Below are 22,962 nucleotides of genomic sequence, written 5' to 3' on the forward strand. Positions count from 1 at the left end.
TATTACAAGTATAAATATATTAATAATAATTGTTTTATAATATAAAGGTTAAATTATGTCATAAGTTCATGTACTCTTTATAAATTTAGAATTTAGTCCATTTAGTTTTATTTTTGAGAATTTAGTCATTCTACTTTTTAGATTTCAAAAATTCAAATTCAATTGTTAATATTGTTAAATTTATTTTGTTAATTTCGTTGATGTGATATTTTTAAATAAAAATACTCGCTTGGTAGCCATATAACTAAAAAATGACGTTGTAATGAACTTGAATTTAACAAAATAATTTTAATAGTGTTAACAAGTAGATCTGAATTTTGAAATCTAAAAAGTAGGATGACTAAATTCTCAAAAATAAAATTATAGGGACTAAATTCTAAATTTACGAAGAGTATAGGAACTTATGACATATTTTAACATAGTATAGAATATGAATATTTCTTTAAATCACGTTTAGCTTCATTTATTCTTTCCTACTTTAATGCGTCAATATATACTTAATGCGTCAATAGGTACTTTCATATATATAATTATGTAATTTAAATCAAGTTTTAATTAGGTATTATTTATTATTAAGTTTATATATGATACTAATTATTATAAAATATTTTTTGATTATCAAAAGAAATATTTTGTAACAAATATATTTATGTCGTATTGGTTTTAGTAAGAACAACTTTTTAGAAAATGACTTTAGGGAAATTTGTCAAACAATGGAAAATATTTTACAAATAAATATCCAAATACAAAAAATTATCAGCTTTTTCAGAAAATCAATTTATTTTCCAAAGCCTTAAATATTCTTTTGAAACTTTTAATTACTCTTTTAATTTTTATATTGATGTTAAAATGCGTATAATTTTTACAAGAAAGTAGATAAGAGCTCTTTAACATTAAAATCTAGGGTTTTATAAGTAAAATTATAGGTTAGGGGCTACAAAAATAGTTTAAGGGCTTGTTTAAATAAAGTAGTAGTTTAAGAGTTTTTTTAGTATATTACCCTTTAATATTTAAGGTAAATTGTATTAGTAGTCACTCAATTATGAAAAACTACAAAAAAATTATCACCTAACTTTTTAATTTTATCTTTTCTAGGCATTCATGGTATTTTTATGTACACGTGTCCAACTGTAATCCTCCCTAAATAGTATAGATATTTAAATATTTTATAATTAAACTTAAATTTGAAATAAAAGAAAATTTATTATCAAATGATAATTGGAATCCAAATAAATCACTTTCATATACCAAAGAGAGTTGCAGAAAAAAACAGTGGAGTGACACATATGGTTAATAGTTGAACAGTTAAGGACCAAGTATTAAGTTTATGCTTCATTTAATCTTTTTTCCTAGCTAAATAAATCCAGAGGGAATTTCTTGTAATATCCCCATAAACTATAATTAAATAATAATTCAAATTGAATATTTTTGGTGTTTGATTCCATAGGGAACTCAGTCAATTACAGCTTCCTAGTGGCTACCATGAAAGAAGGTACCCATTGTCAGCCATAAGATATTGAATTACACTGCGTGTTTTGTACTTGATAGGTTGATTAACAGCTTATGTCATCTTTTAACTCTTTCATACAAATCAAAATGCTCAATGGAATTTCCGGTCTATTTCTTGTAAATATAGCTCATCTCCTTTGTTCTTCCTTTTTAACTTTTTTCACATACGTATTCTCCATATCCGTAAAAGTTTTAATGGAGGCTTTTTATTGTATTAAGAGTTAAATTTTATTAAAAAAAGGGTTTAAGTATTTGGTCAATAACATCAATTTTAACGATAGAAATGAATAAAATTTATTCTTTAATTTAATATATAGACATTAATTTATTCAATTTTTGAATAAAGACGATAAAATGTAATGTAATCTAATAAAAACTTTTAACTTTTGTGTAGGGACGAAGCCAGCAGGGGGTTGGCATGGCCCGACCCCCTTAAAATTTTTAAAATATATTTAAATTAATAAAAGTAAAATTGTACTTTGACCCCTCTAAAATTATAAAAATTCGATTTATTCCTTTACAAATTATAAAAATATAAACTATAAAAAATTAAAATTTCATCCAACCACTCTGAAAAATTTTTCAAGCTTTGCCCCTGCTTTTGTGTATATTATATATGGGTTGGCATTGACAAACAAAGTAGGGACATCTAAAATTCGTCAAGACATTGCAAATTTGTCTTAATTTGTTCATAGTGATCATCATTACACTTGTTTTGGATTAAGGAAATATTTTCAACAACGATAACGAAACATAACAATTCCAAATTTCATAAATCACATTATATATATATACATCAACTCTTTACACTCTATAGAGATCAAGCAGCATTTGAAAGGAAAAAAAGTGAAGCTACAAAACAGATAAAAAGAAGAAAAGAATATCAAGGTGACAAGAGATGGAAATGATGATGGTTAACAAAGCACAATGCCTAGGAAGCCACCTTCGCCGGTTGTGCTCAGTTGTCGATGATGAGGTTCAAGCCGTAAGGTGTGTGAAGAGACGGCGAAGAACTCCAGGTTCGGTTGCGGTCGGATTTGATGGGAATCAAGGACTGGTTCAAGTTCGACCCCAGCAACAAAATGATCAACGACCCATTGCTGCTACTACTGTGAAAAGAAGTTCAAGGTTTCGAGGTGTCAGCAGGTACGAACTAGGCCTTTCTAAAGTCGAAACCGTAAAATAACGATCGTAACATTACGTTTTTAAGGTTGTTTGACTGTAACTAATAATGGAAAATTATAGACATAGATGGACTGGACGGTATGAAGCTCACTTGTGGGATAAACTCTCTTGGAATGTTACACAGAAGAAGAAAGGGAAACAAGGTAATCTTTTTTCTTTCTTTGTTTTGGTTTTAGGGTTTGGGGTATTATCGTTCTGGTTTATCGATGCTTATGTATTGTTGTATGATTTTATGTTCTTCCATTGGTTCCTGCTGTGGATTTCGCTCTTGGGGATCCTGCAGTTTATCTTGGTGAGTGCATACAAGTTACACTTTTTTCTAAAACAAAAACTACTCTCATCTTATAGAGAAATGAATCATTTTTACTAAATTTTCAGGAGCTTATGATGACGAAGAAGCTGCTGCAAGAGCATATGATTTGGCTGCACTTAAGTATTGGGGAACATCGACTTTCACTAATTTCTCGGTAATTCGTGTTTTTTATTAAGAAAAAGTTGCATATATGAAGATTGCTTATACCCGAATTTATAAGTTTGAATATATATTAAAGAAATGATGTAATAACTCCCTTTGATGATTCCTGCAGATATCAGATTATGAAAAAGAGATTGAAATAATGCAAACAGTGACAAAAGAAGAATACTTGGCCTCATTAAGAAGGTAAAACTCTATATATCAAATCAAAAATTCATATATACTTAAACTGAATTCTAAAAATAATAAATGTGACTTCCAACTTCTTTGTTTTCAGAAGGAGCAGTGGGTTTTCAAGAGGTGTGTCCAAATATAGGGGAGTTGCGAGGTACAGATATAAGTGTTGGATTACATGCATGTGCAACTAAGAGGGCACTTAGGCAATGTTGACTTAAGTCTCGTGTCTCAGCTCGTGAGACATGAACATATGAAAATTTTATGCAAATGCACAAATGAAGTAAAGATTTTTCTTTTGATGAATAATCATGCAGGCACCATCACAATGGGAGATGGGAAGCAAGAATTGGGAGAGTCTTTGGAAACAAATATCTCTACCTAGGCACTTACAGTAAGTTTATATATCTATGTTGCTTTGAAGCATTTGTGTCCAATATCCGTATTCTTACACTCATGTCCGAGTGCTTATGATATTGCAGGCACCCAAGAGGAAGCAGCTCGGGCTTATGATATAGCAGCAATTGAATATAGAGGGATAAATGCAGTGACCAACTTCGATTTGAGCACATATTTCAGATGGTTAAAACCAGGAACAATGGTAGAGCCTGAATCTAAGCCTTCATTTCACCATTCTTTACCAACAGATTACTTGAAGTCTCCAGAAAAACAGGAAGTTTTCAAAACCAAAACCCCATCGTCATCGTCGTCATCGCCTACAGCACTAGATCTTCTCTTTCGATCATCGATATTCCGAGAACTGGTAAAAAAGAACTCAAACGTGTCGTCCGAAGACGGAAGCAGTGTTACCGATGGGGATGATGAATCAAAGAACCAACAAGGAGGAAATGGTGTTGATGCTGATGATGAGTTTAGTAGGCTGTTTTATGATGGCATTGGTGATTTTCCATTTATGTGCTCTTCTACCAAAAGTAGCATTGAATTGAAACATATGTAATTCCTTCCATTTTAGTTACTTTTGTAAATAAATTAGATGTAAAATGTACAATTTGCTGTAAAAATTGAGTATTTTCCGTTTCTTTTTTTTTTTTTAATGTTGGTACATAGTGTAGCATAGGTTTAGGTGGAAATTGTAAGAGGAATTTGGGATCATGTAATCTCCCCCTTTTGTGAATATAATAATGTTAAATTTAGTTGATATCTTTTATTAATTTAATTTTTTAGTTAAATTTCACTCTTATTAATATTTCAAATAATGTCAAATTATTTTATTTTTAATGAAAATATTAACTAAAATATTAATTGTTTCAATAATATTAATGTGACAATCTGTTTAATCATTTATGTGTACTTTATACTAATATAAACACTATTTACCTTATATGCCACACTAATAAATAATTTTAAAAATTATAAAAAAATTATAAAAATTAAAATTATAAAAATTTCATAAAAATTAACATGAAGCTAACTCTTTTTAAAAAATTATAGTCAAGTTTAACTAAAAAATTAAACATAAAAAATGTAATCTTTGAGAGCTAAATCTGACATCCCAAAATTTTGGAGGACTATATAGCAATTTCACAAAAATATAGACAGAAACAAAACACTTGGAACAACGCAGATCTCATCTAAACTCTCGTATCCATACTTCCTTCCCTTCCCACAAATCCCCTCAAAGAAACATAATTCTCCGCAATTTCCCAAATCTGCATCTTTAGGGTTCTGTTTTTAACTTTCAATTCCCAAACTCAAATGCAAAATGTACGGATTCGAAGCTATGACATTTAACATCCACGGCGGTTACTTGGAAGCGATCGTGAGAGGTCACAGGGCCGGACTCTTAACCGCCGCCGATTACAACAATCTTTGCCAATGCGAAACCCTTGATGATATCAAGATGCATCTCTCCGCCACCGAGTACGGCCCTTATCTCCAAAACGGTAAGTCTCTTTCATGATCTTCAATTTAATTGCTTTTTTCAATTTCAAATCTGCTAAGGTAATTCCTTGATTTTGGTGTGAATTGAGCCGAAATTGCTATTTACTACAACTTCATGCTGTTAATTCAAGGTATATCTGATTAATATAATGAATTATGGGATCTCATTTTAATTTTATTATATGCTTTGCAGAACCTTCACCATTGCATACGACTACAATTGTAGAGAAATGCACTCTTAAACTTGTTGATGAGTATAAGCATATGTTATGCCAAGCTACGGAGCCATTGTCCACCTTCTTAGAATATATCACGTATGTAAAGATTCTTTCTGTGAATTGCTTGTGACATATTGAATTATCCTTCTCTTAGACAATGGTAATTGATTTATTTCACATCTAATGATCTGGGTTTCATTTAATTGAATATTAGCAGTGCTGAGCTTGTTCAGTATCATCTACGGGTGATTTTTTATATGGTGGTGTGAATTGTTGGTTAACTATTTAGCTTATTAGAAGTTTTTTTTTTTTGGGGGGGGGGGGGAACATTGTAGGGTTGCTGACTTCGGTTGGGCTTTCTTGAGTTCTCAGTGATCTAAGGAAAGATGTCTGTTAAGATGGTGCAAATATGAAGATTGATTAATAGGTTTTTGTTGATTTAGTGGCATCCCAAGAAAAACTAACTTTTATTATTATTCCATATAGATATGGTCACATGATAGACAATGTTGTCTTGATTGTTACTGGAACCTTGCATGAGAGAGATGTTCAAGAGCTCTTGGAGAAGTGCCATCCTTTGGGCATGTTTGACAGGTAATTTATCCTCTTGATTAAGATCAGGTTATTATCTAACCTCACCTGATATGTATGCTAACTTTTCTGTTTTGCTGCTTCAGTATCGCAACCCTGGCAGTTGCTCAGAACATGCGCGAACTCTACAGATTGGTTCTTGTTGACACTCCTCTGGCTCCATACTTCTCTGAGTGTATTACCTCTGAGGTACATGCTTCTAACAACTTTCCTGATTATCTGTGTATAAGCACACATGTCCGATTGTTAGTAGCTGTGTTGGGGTGTTGATTGTGTTGAACGATGTAATATTTGAACCTTTTATTTTGGCTTCATGTATCTTGGACTTTCTCCAGGATCTTGATGACATGAACATTGAAATCATGAGGAACACTCTCTACAAAGCATACCTTGAAGACTTCTACAAGTTTTGCCAAGTAAGCTTTTAATACAGAAGAAAGACGGCATTTCTTTTTGCATATGGATTATGCTACTTGTTTTCATTTCCCTACTTGTTAAGTTAAACATTCCTTTTTCATATAGAAACTTGGTGGTGCGACAGCAGAGATCATGTCTGACCTCCTTGCCTTTGAGGCTGACAGAAGGGCTGTAAATATCACCATTAACAGGTACTATTAATTATGTGAAAGGTTTACTTCATATAGTTTTCTAGTTTTACTCTATGTACTTTCTTACCATGTATTTTCTAATAAACATGTTTGGTGTGGTTTACTTTCTGCAGCATTGGCACTGAACTTACGCGTGATGATCGGAGGAAATTATACTCGAATTTTGGTCTGCTGTAAGCTCATTCTCTCTGGCCTGACTATACGCCTTTATTTTGGGTGTTAGGTTTGTTTGAGTTTTATATCTGAAATGCTACTTCGTGTTAAACAGTTATCCCTATGGCCATGAGGAACTTGCTGTGTGTGAGGATATTGACCAGGTTTGTTTCACATATTATTCATAGATGAAGCTACTTCGAGTTCTTATTCTTTTGCTTCGTTTGTTGTCTAGGTCCGTGCTGCGATGGAAAAATATCCTCCCTACCAATCAATTTTCTCCAGACTATCTTACGGAGAGAGCCAGATGCTTGACAAGGCATTTTACGAGGAGGAAGTGAAAAGGCTTTGCCTAGCTTTTGAGCAACAGGTTTATATTTTATTTCTCAGGCATCAAATTATCTTTGTTAATAGCAACAATCAAAGAAAAGCACAACTGCGGCATATGATTGATTTTATTTCTTTATATTTCCTATTTTCTTCATCAAATAAATAATGCATCAAATTTCACCTGCAGTTCCATTATGGTGTTTTCTTTGCATACATGAGATTAAGAGAGCAAGAGATCAGGAATCTGATGTGGATCTCTGAATGTGTGGCTCAAAACCAAAAGTCTAGGGTTCATGACAGTGTGGTGTTCATATTTTAGATGATGGAGGATTGGGTAGGAATAATTAATCGGGTTGAATCAGCTGTAAATTTTCGTTTCTCTTCTTAATTTATCAACATCCCATATTATAATTGGAGTGGTTTAGCTGCTCTGTTTCTAAGCAGTGTGTTGTTAAAGAATAAATGCCATATGATTATTATATATATGTTTGATATGGTTTTTTGGGGGTAAAATGTTGTATTCAGATTGATTAAAATGTATTGTTGTCTTGAATTTGAGGTTGTTTTCAATGATTTAATGATGAAGTTTCTAGGAAATTTCATGTTCTGGTATGTATGTATGGTTTGAGTTAGAGTTGATGGTTACTTATTATAGAAGGATGAGATGACTGATGTGGTTGGGTGGGCCCTGGAAATGAAATATAATGTTTTGCCTTAAATTTTCTTTTAATTTTTTTAACAATGCTAGCATGACATGACAATTTGTGTGGCTCTCTCTCTCTCTATTTTATGCTGATATAATATTATTTGTTCGTCGACAAATAATTTAAAAATTATAAAAATATTTAAAATATTTAAAAATAAAATTAGCATGATATATACGTTGATTATAATGTGGACTGTTATGTTTAAAATTTAACATTTTAATCAATGTTTTCTTCAACAATTCGATTATTTTTGAATTTGGTGAATGATCAAATTCAATTCTTATTAAAAATTTGAGGATCAAATTTAGTTTAAAAAAAGAAGCTAAATTGATAAAAATGTGTAAATATTAAAGGCTAAATTTGTTATTATGTCTTATTTTTATTATATTGTTATTTAATGTTAAATATAATATTAAATTTTATTTAATATGAAATCATTTCAATATATTTTATTAATAAATATTTATACTATTTTTAATATAAATCTAACTTTAATACTTATACTATCATTTAATATTAATTTAAATTTATTTATTGTTTAATATAAATGATTAAATAGTTTTACTTTATTATATGCATGCATATTTTAATATATCCTTAATTTTTATTTTATACTTTTATTTCATCGTCATCGTTGCTATTAAATTCAAACATATCTTACCATTAATTTTAATCTCACTACTACAATAACTAATCTCACCATTACCATTATTTTTAATATCACTAGAGTCAATTTCGCCATCCATCTAAAGGGAGCCTAAGGATGACAATGAAGTACCATGACCGATAGGACAGAGAACCGACCAGGATACTAGTTCGAAAGAAGGGATTGGACCGGTTGCCCTCAAACAGGTTGAATTGGTCCGTTGCACTTGTTTGAATTAATTTTCTAAAATTTTTAATAATTTATTCAAATAAATCGGACAAACTAGTTGAACAAATTGATTCAATCAAATACAAAAAATAATGATTTGATAGGTTCGATCATATCGATTTGATTTTGAAAACCTTGACTTTGATTTTGAGATTTGAGACGGACAACATTTTTCTACAATGACTTCTTGAGATTTGAGATTGCTTGTACAATCAATCCTCTATAACAATCACTAGAGGTGTTTATGGGTTGGGCTGGGTTTGGCTGGGTTTATGCAAGGTATTTAGAATACTTTTCTAAGTCCGTGCCTAACTCGAAAAATGACCTTATTTTTTTGCCTAAGCTTAGATTGATTTGTGACAAGTAAACCCAGGTCGACCTGACTCGCCCATATATGATTTTTTTAGATTAATTTTTATTTAAAATTATTTTATATATATATATAATACACTAGATGCACTGAAAAAAAGACTAATATTAAAATAGTAGCAACATAATAGTAAAATAGTAGCAAAATAGGGAGAAAACAATAAGAAACTAATATTAAAAAAAAAAGATTTTGTCATGTAGTGAATTTGGACCAGGCCGGGCCCGGGCCAAAAATGTCTTACCCGAGGCCTAGCCCGTTTTTTAAACGGGCCTTATTTTTTTTGCCCAAGCCCATTTTTTGGGCCTATATTTTTTCTCAAACCCTCCCACATTTCGGGCGGGCCACCCAGCTCGGCCCATGCACACCTCTACTTATGTAACTAGGTAAATATTTTTTAAATCTTGTGCAATGAGTTTTATTGTTATTGGATTAGTAATTTAATATAAATATAAATATAAATATATATAAATATTATTTAACATATATAATTAATATAATATTATTTTATAATATAAAATTTTGGTCTGGTCGAGCTTGAGCCAAAAAATTTGCCCAAAGCCTAGCCCATATAAAAAACGGGCCCTTTATTTGTTTTAAGCTTCAAGCTTAAAGTTCAAGCCTTTTAGTATATATAGATAAGGTTGACTTTAATTGTTTTGTACTATTGATCAATGATGATTTTTTTTTTAATTTTTATTCTTCATCTCCATTTTATAGTTAACGTTAAGATTCATGATTGTCCCTTCTAATAATGTAATCTATAAAATTAGAACATATATTTTCTCTTAAAAGTGTAATATACCTTGCCATTAAACTTAATATTTGCGGATATGTTTTTGAGGTTCAAAGTTACAGAGAATATTTATTGTTAAGGATATTTTTTTTCATGTGTTTGATTTAAATCGCATGCTTTTAAATTATTATTTTGGAAGCGTTATTACTTGTTATGTGATAGCAATTTATTTATGATATATTTTTAGGATAAATTTCAAAATTATATAGAAATTTTAATTTTGTTCAATTCCTATAAAATATTAATACAATTATTGATATAACATCATTTTATATTTATATATTACATATAAAAATAATTATATTTATCTAATATAAAATTAAATTTATATATATTTTTAAAAACGTATAATTGAATTAAAAATAATTTATCTTATATTTTCTTTTTCATTTTCTATATCTTATTGCAAAGAAGAATAATCAAATTATAATATAAGATATAGTTAATGCATTTAGAAATAGTTTATGATTTTTAAAAAATAAAATTTTAAAAAGTAAAATTGGGTATTTCAAAAGGTGAGTGGGACAAAATTTGTATTATTGGCATCAACTTATCACCTCATATATGTTAAATTAAATAACATATGTAGACAAAAACAAGGTGGAGATTCAACAATGTTGTAATTGTTGCAGAAATTACAGCTAAAGGGATCTTACATCCTGCACCCAAAAAAAATAAAAAATAAAAAAAATCTCTCTCTGGATAGTCTCATAGTTAATGTACAAGCATTGAAATTTATGTCTAAACTCTATCTTTGAATGATTTTTTTTTGTCCTCTTGTTAAATTTAATTATTCATATCATTTCCATGTTTTTTTTCTTATTACAATATACTTTTTTAAGGTATTATTATAAATTTATGTTGATACAAGTTATCAACAGGGACAAAGAAAGGAGGACGATGATGAAAAAGGTTGGTTCACCCATTATAGGGTCGAGAGTCGAAAATATAGAGAGACTTAGGATGAATGCATAGTGTATTAGGGTTTTGAGAGAAGAGTCCTCCTACTAAGTTATACCTTGGGGTATTTATAGATAAGTGAGGGCTCCTATCGAATTATGCTACTCAATGACTCAATAAAGGATTTAATTGGGTCTACATGAGGGTAAGATTATAACAATTTATATAACTTGACTTTAATATCTTGCGCTCGAACCTTAACGTTTGATTTTCTGGTCATGAATGTTCATCTTAAAACTCATGTAGTGAGTTCGAATCATAGGGATTGTTTGCTTGTGGTATATATGTGACAGAGTAATTTGTTACCGCATTATTTAATTTGTCATATTATTCTCTATTTTATATCATTTATCATATTATTATATGGGTAACCTACATACAAAATCACTGAACTATTAGTAAGTTTACATTTTGGTCACTTTACTTTAGAATTACAAAATAATCATTAAACTATTAAAAATTTTCATTTAATTCGTTAGGCTGTTAAAATTGCCACTATATAGCTTTCTTCATTCTCACCTTTAGCACAAATTGAAAGGGTAAAATTCCTCTCTTCTTCTACAATTTAGTTTTCTTTTTTTCTCTCATGAAACAGCTTCGAACATCATAAATTTTGAACCAAAATTCAAAAAACTTTCTTTTCCGATTTTTGACACTGACTATTAGATCAGCTTGGATATGAGATGTGTTCTTCTACTCATCGATGGCTACTATTTCACTGTATCGATAGTCAAATCGTTGCTCAAAACTCACCAACTGGACTTTAGAAAGAAAAAAGACTTTACAGTTTAATGACTTAAATGAAAACATTCAAATAGTTCAATGATGTTTTGTAACTTTTTAAAATTGAGTGATCAAAACATGAACTTACTAATAGTTTAGTAACATTAGATGTAATTTATCGTTATTATATTTATATTGTGTAATAGTAATAGAATCAAAATTATATAATCTACCTTGTGTTGCGAAAAAAAAAACACATATCAATTCAGATACGAGACAACGTGCCGTTTCCTAGTAACTTACAAAAACAAGAAATGCAAGAAGCCGGGACTTTAAGCCTAGGCCTTTTGTATATATCTATAGATCAAATCAATGTATTGGAAATTGTCTGAATCAACTCAATCATGGGTGTTTGGTTCTTATCGTTGTTGTTCTTCTTTTTATGTTCAAAGGTGAGGGCAGAACTGATACCATCGTTGCCAAGACAAGAAGACCACCTTTCATTTAGGCAGTATTCAGGTTACATTGTAACAGATGCAGAACATGGCCGAGCTCTTTTCTATTACTTTGTCGAATGTTCATCCAATGAAGATGTACTCCACCCTTTAACATTGTGGCTCAATGGAGGTTTTTAACCAATTATCTTATTTCCATTTCTTTTTTTTTTGCATTAAATAAAATCTAGATTATAAAGGTTAGTCGAACTGGTTAAACCGAGATTAATGACATATTTAGTCTAAAAATTATATAAAAAATGAGTAATAATTGAAACTAACAAAAAATCGAATATAGTAAGGAATTAGATTATATTTTTATGTTTTTAAATTTTTATTTGTAAAATGCTAGTGTTGAATGCAATTTTTTGTTAAATATATATTTAATATATATATTTTAAATCAACTATATATTTAATATTTATTTTGCATAAATTAGTATTAAAAATATAAAATTATATGTGTATGTACAAGTTTATTGGTTTAATGGATTCAATTACTGAAAAAAAATATTAATGACTTATTGATATTATTATTTTAATAAGAAATTGATGTCATTAATTGTTTGATTTAGGCCCTGGTTGTTCATCACTTGGATTTGGTGCATTCATGGAAAATGGTCCATTCCAACCAGGAGAAAATGGAACTCTTATCAAGAATCCTTATTCATGGAATATTGGTACATCGAACTCTACTTTTGTATACATATTTTTAGGTATCATGCATGTATTTCTATTAAGATTCGGATTATATATATTTTTTCTATTAAAAAATAAATAAAATAATTTTTATATATTAGATTAAAGAATAAATTAATCATTTTGTTAAAAATTTCATTCATTTCTAATGTTAAAAATTGATCTTTATACATTAGAATGAGGTACACATGATTATTCCATCAGTCACGTCAATTTTTAATAGTACAAATGAATAAAATTTTTAACTAAAAAAATTAATTAATTTTTTTAATCTAACATACATAAATTAATTTATATATTTTAAAATAAAAAAGTAAAATATAATCTGATTTTTAATGCAGAGGTATTACCCATGTATTCACAGTTTAAATTCCTTATTATTTATTAAAGATTTTCCTATTATGATAGAATCCCACATGTTATACCTGGAATCGCCAATTGGAGTTGGATTTTCGTACTCCAATACTAGCAAGGATTACATCGATTGGAATGATACACAGACAGGTCTGTATTTTCCTATTCATCCTTAACCCTACTTCATATTTAGAAATTCTATGAAGATTATATATATTTAAAACAATTAAGAGTTGGGGTGAAGCAAAAAACTATGGACTGATCCTCATGTGATGATGATTGTTTTAATTGTGGCAGCTGAAGATAACTATAGGTTTATTTTGAAGTGGTTGGAAGAATTTCCCCAATTCAAAGATTGTGACTTTTTCTTAGCCGGTGAAAGCTATGCAGGCCACTATATCCCACAACTGGCAGCCTTGTTAGTGGAGCACAACAAGAACCCTAACGTGGAACCAGTCAACCTCAAAGCCATTGCTGTAATATACAAATGATATGGTTATCACCTTTAAACCTATCAAAATTCATTAGTTTCAAAACTTAAAAAATTCGATTATTTTCTTCATTTTATAGCTTGGGAATCCACTTTTGGACCTGGACATCAGTGTACTGGCCGGGGACTACTTATGGTCTCATGGTGCTATATCAGATGAAACCCTCTTCTTGGAGAAGACGGTGTGCAATGATTCCAAGTATATGCGAGAATACGTTCATTCACAATGGTCTCAAGGGTGCAATGATGTGTTCAATAGAGTTGCAGATGAAGTGAGTCTCGATGTGGGATTCGATGATCTTCTCTTGCCGGTTTGCACATCTTCGAGCAACGTCGAGCAATTTAAACTTAGAAGCATATATTCAGCTGTATGTCTCTTCCTTCCTACATATATATTATTTGGACTCTTCATTTTGGGAATTTTTCTTGAGCCCCTCTCAAATATTAAATTATTTTATTTACTTCTTAATTTTTAATTTTGACCCTTCACTTACTTTCAAGTATGAGTAGCATATTTATATAAGTATTAAAATAGCAATATGATGAGATTGATAATTTTGCTTTTAACACTTGCGAAGGTTGGTAAGAGAGAAAAGAAGGGTGATCCATGCCTTAAAAGGAAGAATATTTTCCTACCTTAATAAGCCTGAAGTTCAAAAGGCACTCGATGCCAATACAACTCACCTCCCTTTCCATTGGGATTTTTGTTTAGGGTAGTTTTCTTTCTCTTTCATATTCATATTATTGGACTGAGTTGATTCAAAAAAATTTCTAAAAATTTAAAATTTTGATTGACTTGATTGATGCAATCGATTAGACCAATGATAATAAATCTTATCGGTTTGATTTTTAATCCTATTTTTTAACCTATATATACACATTTAGGGTTAATTATTTAATATTGAATAGTATAGAGAGAGTAAAACTAGGGTTTTGCAGGCCTCTTGTCTACCAAGAAGAGAACATAGACATGAACCTTATTCCTCTTGTCTCAAATCTTATCAAGGAGGGTATTCCTGTCTTATTGAATAGGTATGCTGTTTCCATAGTTATAATTCTTCATAATTTTACATAATTTCTTCAACATTTGCTAGTTGGTGCTTCATATCTTAATAATTGTAATGTTTTCTTCTTCTTCTTCTTCTTTTAAAATTTAAAATAGTGGGGACCAAGATGCAAAAATCCCACTTACTCAAACAAGGATAATTGCTAATAACATTGCAAAGGAATTGAATCTAAGTCCCTTTTCAAACTATGGCACTTGGTATGACCAAAAACAGGTATCACCTAAATCTCTCTTGGTAAATTAATGATTGCAATCCTTTAATAAATTTGATTTTTGCAACATTGAATTATTGTAGGTTGGAGGATGGACACAATCATTTGGTGGAGAAGATGCAAATGGGAAGAATGTAACATATCTAACATTTGCAACAGTGAGGGGTGCAGCTCATGAAGTACCTTTCACTTCACCTTCACAAGCCCTCACATTGTTCCATTCATTTGTGAATGGAATTCCTTTACCTAGGCCTTCCAATTGAACCCCATTGTCTCAATCACTTTCTTTTCTTTCTTCTCACAATAAATAAGGATGAGTTTGTTCCAAGACTAAAATAGCTTTCAATCTACATTCCCAAATAAATCTTCTTCTTTTTCATCTGTGTTTCAAGTTTTTGTTAGAAGGATATGTGAGAATGGTTTTGAGGAGGTGGAGTTGAAAGCAGTTCCATTTTTGCTAAGCGCATAAAATTTTAATAAAAATAACAACCCCAAGTAGAGATAGGATAACATGCATAAGATTATATTAGTCAAAGAAACACCAAATTTTCCAATAAATAAAAGGTATAATATTAAATTTAGTCCTCAACATTTATTCTTTTTTTTTCTTAATTTGGACTTTATTTTATTAAATTTAACCATCAACCTTTTAAAAAGACTCGAATTTGACCAACAGTCTTTTTAAAAATAGTTGAATTGTTTTCTTTATAACAAAAATATTGACTTAAATGTTAAATTTTTAAATATGACAGTATGCATGGCAATATTTTTTTTGAATTTTTAAGAATTTTTTATTTTTTTTGAAAATTAATTTTTTTAAAATTTAAATTATTTGTTGACATGTCATGTTAGACAAATGGTGTCATGTCAGTATGAAGTACATGTTAACAAGGGAAAAGTCAGAAAATTTTTTTGAGAGGCCGAAATCAAATGATATATTTTTACGATGATCAAAATGTAATTTCACCATTTTAATAGTTTATTTCTTTACAATTTTTAAAGTATTAAAACAATTTTTTATCAATTGTGGATGTCAAAATATAATTTTACCATTACTTATTTAAAATTTTATAAAATATAAAGGGCCTAATTTTTTTTTCCTTTTTAGGGAGGTCAAGACCCCTACTGCCACGTGAATTGTCATGCCAAAATTGTTAAAAAAATTAATATTTTAACTGTTTTTTAAAATGTTGATAACCAAATTTTACCTAAAAAGAATTAAATTAAAAAAATATAAATATTAAAGACTAAAATTAACATTATGCCTAAATAAAATAATATTACAGTAGAAAACACCAACCATTAGCAGAAACTTAGAGGTGATAAAATATTAACACATCCCCAAAACAATATGCATACAAACATGTCAAAAACAGCCTTTTAAGGCACTCAACAACCTTAGAGACACAAACACAACCACTTTTTACAACATTTTATTATAATAGTTAAATTTATTGTAGAATCGATTTTTATGTTTTAATGTTACTTTTTAAGAACAACTTTTCATTTATAACAGTAACAGCTTTAAGGTATTATTTTCTGAATTGGCTCTCTGTAATAATATCTTGTTTTAAGTTTTAGTAAATTTAAATTTATTCTTAAATGAAATAAAAATAATAAAATCAAGTCAAGATATTATTTCAATAAAATACTTAAACTTTATATAAAATATATATTAATAATATTTTGTTAAATGAAAGTAATCTTTAATAAATGGATTTTTATTTGTAAATTTTATTAAAGATATAATCTAAATCTTACTAATAAATATCATTGTTAATATATTATATTTTTAATTTGAATTTTTATAAAAAAATATGACCTAAATATAAAATATTGTTGTAGATTATATAATAGTATCTTTCTATAACATCCAAAATTTTGATAGAAAAATAAAATTATTATAGAGAGATGATTGTAATGTCCAATTTGTGAAAATTTAAAAAGTTTAATTACTTATCACGTATCAGCCCATAAAATTCGTTTAACCCTCAAATCATTCAAAAATAAAAATTTAAAAGCAATCATTAAATAAAACTTTGAGAAAATTGTTGCATAAAAGTAACATAAAAGAAATATATGAAATGATTTAGTGGGCCACCCGTTTAGATTCGAAGGCTCACTCAAAAAGTAGGAGGGTTTGGAAAAATATAAGTCCAAAAATAGACTCAAATAAAAAATAAGGCCCATTTTCTAAACAGGCCCGACCTCGAATAAGAATTTTTTTTATCCAAGCTTAGCCCGACCTAAATTTGAATAAAAAATTTCCTATTGTTGTTTGGCTACAATTTTACTATTATATTGCTACTATTTTGTTGTATTGTTGGAAAACATTTATTTTAATATTTTTAGTATATTTGATGTATTATATTTTTTAAATTTATTTTTATATAAAAAACGATATAATTTTTTTAATACGGATAGACTAGATCGGGTTGAGCTCGAATTTAGTATTTTTATCTAGATTGAACTTGAACAAAATTTAAGCCCATTTTTTCAGCTGGGCCTTAGACCTATAAAACAGACCTATAATTTTATATTGGTTCGACTCATAATCAGGTCTAATAAAACTCCAATTAACAAGAAGCTCTTGCACCATGAATCAGTCCTCAAATCCATCCCTCCAAGGAGTTGTTGATTGTTGCTGATAATTTTGAAAAAAAGAAATCATCACATACCTTAGACTCCAAAGAGCTGAAAATAAATTATTGAATCGTCCCCTTCTTCTTAAGACGCTACTAGTTTCCCTAGTTTTCATGCTTTTTCTACTCTAATAATTATTTTCTTTAGATTTTTAATATCTAAATAAAAAATTGCAATATTTTTGTAATATCCCTAAAATCATCGTGCTATATTTGTAAAGTATATACTGAGAATATGTATAGTGGATTCCTCAGGTGAATGAAAACAGATATATTAGTGATACTAGAGAAGGATAATGGATACTGGAAAAAGTTGAAACAAGTTTTATATTGTGAGATATTCATCTTGGGTGTAAACTAAATTGTAAAAATATGAAAAATATTAGGTTAAATTGTAAATATTCAAAAGTTATCCTAGAAAACTGAAGGAGAAATGCTCAAATTTTATGGTGTAAAATTAAGAGTTAAAGAGGTACAAAAGTGAGAAGAGAAGGGTTGAAGAAACCTGTTCCAAGTGTCCTTGAGGAAAGTAAAACACACGTTCTCCTTCTCTAGGAATTGTGACCAAAGGACCAGCACATGCAGAGCCCTATAAATGTCTCTTTCTATCCATAACCCAAAATCAAACCTTCATTAAAACCAGACTCGTTTTCTTAATAAAAACAACGAATTAATTACAAGTTTACCCATGGCGAAACTCGGATTTTGGAACTCCATGGGAAAGCTTGTTTCAAGTGGTGATGTTGTGTAGGAAAAAGAGCTTTAAGAGATAAATTAGTTTGACTTTGGTAATCGTGAGTGGAAGACTTTGAAAAGCAGGTATACTAATGGGAAAGCCATGATTTAGTTTGAAATTATTTTAATTCACATAATTAAAAATTATTAATAATATTATAAAAGTAAAGGGACCAAATTACGTAAAAATTAAAATATAGAGGTATCATCTTAAATTTAGACATAATAAAAAGACCGACACCAAATAATTATGATTTTTAAATATTAATTAAATATAAATTATTAAAAAAATTTAAAAACCCGTAGCGGGTCACAATTCTAGTTTATGTATAAATTTGAATAGTGTAAGGTCGTAGTTCATAATTTTAATCAACTATTAAAATATTTATTTATTTTTAAGGATTTCTATAAGATATTATTGTTTGTACATAGATAATATACCAAAATATAAATCCTTCGTCATTTTATACACATTTCAACATGTTTTATAAGCTATTTTATTTTAATTCTTAATGTTTTATAAATTATTCAAAAGTTTTTATTTAAGTTGTTAATTTTTTTTAAAAAAGTCTCACCAACAAGTTCCAGGCAATGATTGATACAGTGGATTAGCACCAATCGACGAGTAAAAAAAAAACCTTACATCCAATCGATTTGGCGGTCATTGTTGAAAATTAGAGATAAAAGTTGTTTGAATTTTAATTTGCAGATTCGTGGCGTCTAAAGTTATTTAATGAAAAAAAATTAAATTGTAGAAAAGAAAGAAAAAAAAAAGAGTTTCCAATTTGTGCAAGCAGAGAAAGTCATATAACATTGATTTTAATAGACTTAAATAAAAACTTTTGAATAGTTTAATGACCAAATTATATCTTATTTTTAGTTAAGTGACTAATGGTGGAATTTACCCTTAAAATTATTGTGTTCTAATTTTATATTTTTATTAAAGGATAAATAACAAAATTATACATGAACTTTGATGAAATTTGTAATGTTATACATTTAGCGCGTTTGTAGACTTGAAACTATAATTTTGGTTTAATTTTTATATTTCATTAACTCTATTATCCATGTGGTGCCATTTTCCATTAGATCGTGTATAAATTACAGATATGACATTTTAGTAAGTTAAAAATAAATAAACAAATTTAAATTATTTTCACTTAGATTAAAAAAATAGATTTCCGGAAAACAATAAAAACTTTTTTTCCAAGTGTATTTATTTTTTAATTTAGATAAAAATAATTTATTTTTAATTTTAAAATTTTAAAAAGCATTCTAAAAGTTCTCTTCCAAATCTCTCCAATTCTAATACAAACAAACATTACGGTAAGGAGCTAAATGACCATTTTCTCTCTATTAAAAATTAGCTTCACAAAGGCTGGAAATAGAAATTCCACCAAGTTGCCCCTTAGTAACCGTCAACTCTTCCAACTTGCAGATCGACCTCATGACCTTCCTTATTGCAACGTCGTGACGTTGATGGAGGACTTCTCACTTATTGGTGTCAGGGCATCGACACCCCAATCTCAAGATCAGCATGTCGCAACTTATTAAATCGACATCGCAAATTTAACACTCTTTATATCACGACGTCAATCACTTTCTACATCTCTTATATTTTAGAATCAATCAACGTCACACCTTTAAAATTCATAACCTCTTATCTAATCATCCTTAGCATCCCAAAGAAAATATCTCATGTTGCGACCACGATCATTACCACGTTGCGACATTTCCTTGTTTCAACCAATCTTCCATGTCTTGTATGTCTTGGTCCTTCTAGCACTCCTACATAGTCACTATATGAGTATCATTTACTACATAAAACTAAGGTAACATCAGAAACACTAAAATAGACATAAAAACAGGACTAACACTAAATGCAACACGTTGAATTGCTAATCAATTAAAATACTTAATTTTACCTATGCTTAATATATAGGTTGGTCTCAAAATTTGGCAACTATTCTCAAATTGACCTTTAAATATTTTTAGATCAGATTGGTTATTAAGGTTGGCATCTGTTACATAAATTGATTTTTATGGTTAACACCGTTAGTTTTTTAACAGTTGGGTGATATGGCCAAACACATAGGCGACATGAGGACAAATAGAGGAGTGAAATGTGCCTTCCTCTTTAATTATTCTAAAATTTTAAATTAAAAAATATATAAATTCAAAAAATGTAAATAATTTTTTAGAAAATATAAGAAATATATGAAATTTATAAAAATTCATAAAATATAAAATAGTTAAATTTTTCTAAAAATTGAAAAGAAAAAGATTCAAAAAATTGACCGAAATTGACCGGTCAATTTTTTTAATTTATATTTTTTTGAATTTTTTTATTTTCTAAAATTTTAACATTACTTTTTTGAATTTTTCAAAATATTTTGAGAACATTTTTTTAGTTTCTTTTTGAAATTTTAACTAATTTTTTATTTTTATGTTTTGAACTATACGTATTATTTTTTGAATTTTTATAATTTATTATCATTTCGTATACTTCTCTAAAAAAATTACTTTTTTTAATTTATACACTTTTTGGATTTTTAAGATTTTTTTTATTACAATTTTTAGAATAACTAAATAGGAAGACATGTGTTTTTATTAAAGCAATTTTGCAACATGGCCCGTTCTTTATTACCTAAGTCACTATGTGAGGAGCTTGAAAGTATTTTAGCAAAGTATTGGTGGCAGCAAGGTTGGGGGAAGAGGGGAACTCATTGGTGCACTTGGCAAAACCTTTGTTTTTTTTAAAAAAATGGTGGCTTAGGTTGTCGTAATTTAGGTCAATTTAATATTGCGTTGCTAAACAAGGTTGGCGTTTGATTAGTTATCCTTGTTCATTATTAGCCAGGGTTTTGACAGTGAAATACTATCCGAGATCGAATTTCTTAGAGGCTCAGTTAGGAACTTTACCTTCACTTACCTGGAAGAGCATTTGGGCAGCCAAGGGTCTCTTTAAAAAAGGATTATGCTGGAGAATTGGGCAAGGAAATAAGGTATCCATTTGGGATGATTGCTGGATTCAGGGGATTGATTCATTGGAAAGGCCAAACAATTCAGAAAATATGCAGATAGAGTTAGTTTCGGATCTTATTGATAATACTAATAGGAAATGAAGGGCAGAGTTAATTAGCAATACCTTTCAGCCATAGGTGACTCGATCAGTCTTAGAGATCCCATTATCAGAATCTACCCACGTAGATTTTCAAGTCTGGAGGGGTGAACCGACTGGTACATACTCAGTTTGCAGTGCTTACAAACTATTACAAATTGCTAATCTGGATCCTAGTGATTATTTATTACAGATCGAATATAAGGACTTTTTTAGAAAATTATGGAATTTGCAACTACCACCTAAAGTTACAATTACAATTTGGCACATATCCTGGAATTATATTCCCACTTTGGGAAATCTCAGACATAGAAGAATAGTGTCCAAGGCCAGATGCCCTCGTTGTGGCTATGAAGTGGAGGACTGTCATCACATCTTCAGGCAATGCCCTAAAAGCATCGAAGTTTGGCAGTTAGTAAATTTATCATGGGTCACATATATTTTTTAACTTAATTTCTAGGAATGGCTTACCGAGGTTTTCAAACAAGGGTAGAAGGAACAATGCAGATACTTTTGTTTTGCCTTATGGATGCTCTGGTTTTCAAGGAATCGACTGTTGCATGAGAAGATAAACGTAATAGGTGAAAGCATCACGCAACAGATTCAGAATCATATGACAGAGTTTGAGGGGGTTAGAGCAAAAAAGATTTTAACAAACACGGTCAATAAACAAAGTGTGAGGGAAGACGTACTGATGGTGAAGATTCAATTTGATGCGGCATTTGACTACAAAGAGCACAGATCGGTATCAGGGCTGGTGATTTGGGGCACGAGGAACGAGTTTCTGGTTTCGAAGTCAATCATTCATGCCAATATTGCATCTCCGTCCACAGCAGAGGCACATGCAGGATTGGATGCAGTAAAGTTAGGAATCGAAATGGGTTTTCAGGAAGTTTAGATATTGGGTGACTCAAGAACAGTAATTCAAAAATGTCAGTCAACAAAAAGGGATTACTCAGTTACCGGAGTGATTATTAGAGACATCCACAACAATAAATTATACTTTCAAAAGATCGAGTTCAAATACATTCAGATAACAGAGAATAGGAGAGCTCATAATATCACAAGTGAATCATTGAAGAAATGAGAGAATACATACCTGGAGAGCGAAGAACTGATTCAGCGCACTGGCAGTGAAGTAGAACGACGGGCAAGGAATCCAGACTAATGGATTAGGAGAAATTTGTTTTCAAAATAGGATAGCAAAGAAAGTATCCTTGGGCAGAACTATTGACAGACAGATAGAATGGATGAGAATGACGATAAGACAAGTCATGCAAGACTAATGGTTTCCAGCCGTTGAAGTGTGAATACTGGGTAGATTAGATTTAATTTTCCTAGGCTATTAATTGCTTTGCCGGTTTCCATTTATTTTTTTGATTTATATTTTTTTTCAATTTGATTTACTGGCTTCCAATACAGATGGTAGAAGGCTGGGGCGGTCATTGGGCTTGCCTTAGTAGGCCAGAACAATTATTTTTTGGTTGTTTTATTTTAATAATGAATACCCAGTAGATCCTTATTCAAAAAAGAAAAAAAGAAAAAAGGAAGACATGTACCGTTTCCTTGTTTGCTTGC

General features: G+C 29.7%; 3 protein-coding genes and 1 long non-coding RNA gene across 10 annotated transcripts; 3 read left to right on the top strand and 1 right to left on the bottom strand.

Moving 5' to 3' along the window:
- The first annotated feature begins 2,407 nt into the window (after window positions 1–2,407).
- On the top strand, window positions 2,408–4,301 carry LOC107956366 (AP2-like ethylene-responsive transcription factor At1g79700). The gene is made up of 8 exons (XM_016892058.1): window positions 2,408–2,655; window positions 2,755–2,837; window positions 2,978–2,986; window positions 3,073–3,161; window positions 3,282–3,355; window positions 3,447–3,497; window positions 3,661–3,737; window positions 3,826–4,301. The coding sequence occupies exons 1-8, from the start codon at window positions 2,408–2,410 to the stop codon at window positions 4,299–4,301; spliced, it is 1,107 nt and encodes a 368-aa protein (XP_016747547.1).
- A 606-nt stretch (window positions 4,302–4,907) lies between these two features.
- On the top strand, window positions 4,908–7,742 carry LOC107955546 (V-type proton ATPase subunit d2). Its single transcript, XM_016891337.2, has 10 exons — window positions 4,908–5,247; window positions 5,439–5,559; window positions 5,950–6,057; window positions 6,141–6,243; window positions 6,390–6,470; window positions 6,577–6,662; window positions 6,776–6,835; window positions 6,931–6,979; window positions 7,051–7,185; window positions 7,333–7,742. The coding sequence occupies exons 1-10, from the start codon at window positions 5,067–5,069 to the stop codon at window positions 7,462–7,464; spliced, it is 1,056 nt and encodes a 351-aa protein (XP_016746826.1). The 5' UTR covers window positions 4,908–5,066; the 3' UTR covers window positions 7,465–7,742.
- Window positions 7,743–11,976: 4,234 nt separating this feature from the next.
- Window positions 11,977–15,172, top strand: LOC107956367 (serine carboxypeptidase-like 46). The gene is made up of 9 exons (XM_016892059.2): window positions 11,977–12,199; window positions 12,641–12,745; window positions 13,173–13,268; window positions 13,416–13,594; window positions 13,689–13,962; window positions 14,198–14,321; window positions 14,548–14,640; window positions 14,771–14,888; window positions 14,970–15,172. The coding sequence occupies exons 1-9, from the start codon at window positions 11,977–11,979 to the stop codon at window positions 15,147–15,149; spliced, it is 1,392 nt and encodes a 463-aa protein (XP_016747548.1). The 3' UTR covers window positions 15,150–15,172.
- A 4,373-nt stretch (window positions 15,173–19,545) lies between these two features.
- LOC107955547 (uncharacterized) lies at window positions 19,546–22,745 on the bottom strand. Of its 7 annotated transcripts, none has more exons than XR_001700012.2 (5): window positions 22,077–22,745; window positions 21,856–21,937; window positions 21,412–21,773; window positions 21,196–21,288; window positions 19,546–20,051 (listed from the first exon to the last, which is right to left on the bottom strand). It is a non-coding gene; the product is annotated as an uncharacterized lncRNA (long non-coding RNA). The 7 variants fall into 7 exon arrangements; XR_001700014.2 differs by having other exon boundaries at window positions 19,546–20,062; XR_001700011.2 differs by having other exon boundaries at window positions 21,186–21,288.
- Window positions 22,746–22,962: the final 217 nt, after the last annotated feature.

This window comes from Gossypium hirsutum, chromosome A07, assembly GCF_007990345.1.
Source record: "Gossypium hirsutum isolate 1008001.06 chromosome A07, Gossypium_hirsutum_v2.1, whole genome shotgun sequence".
Classification (NCBI taxonomy): domain Eukaryota; kingdom Viridiplantae; phylum Streptophyta; class Magnoliopsida; order Malvales; family Malvaceae; genus Gossypium; species Gossypium hirsutum.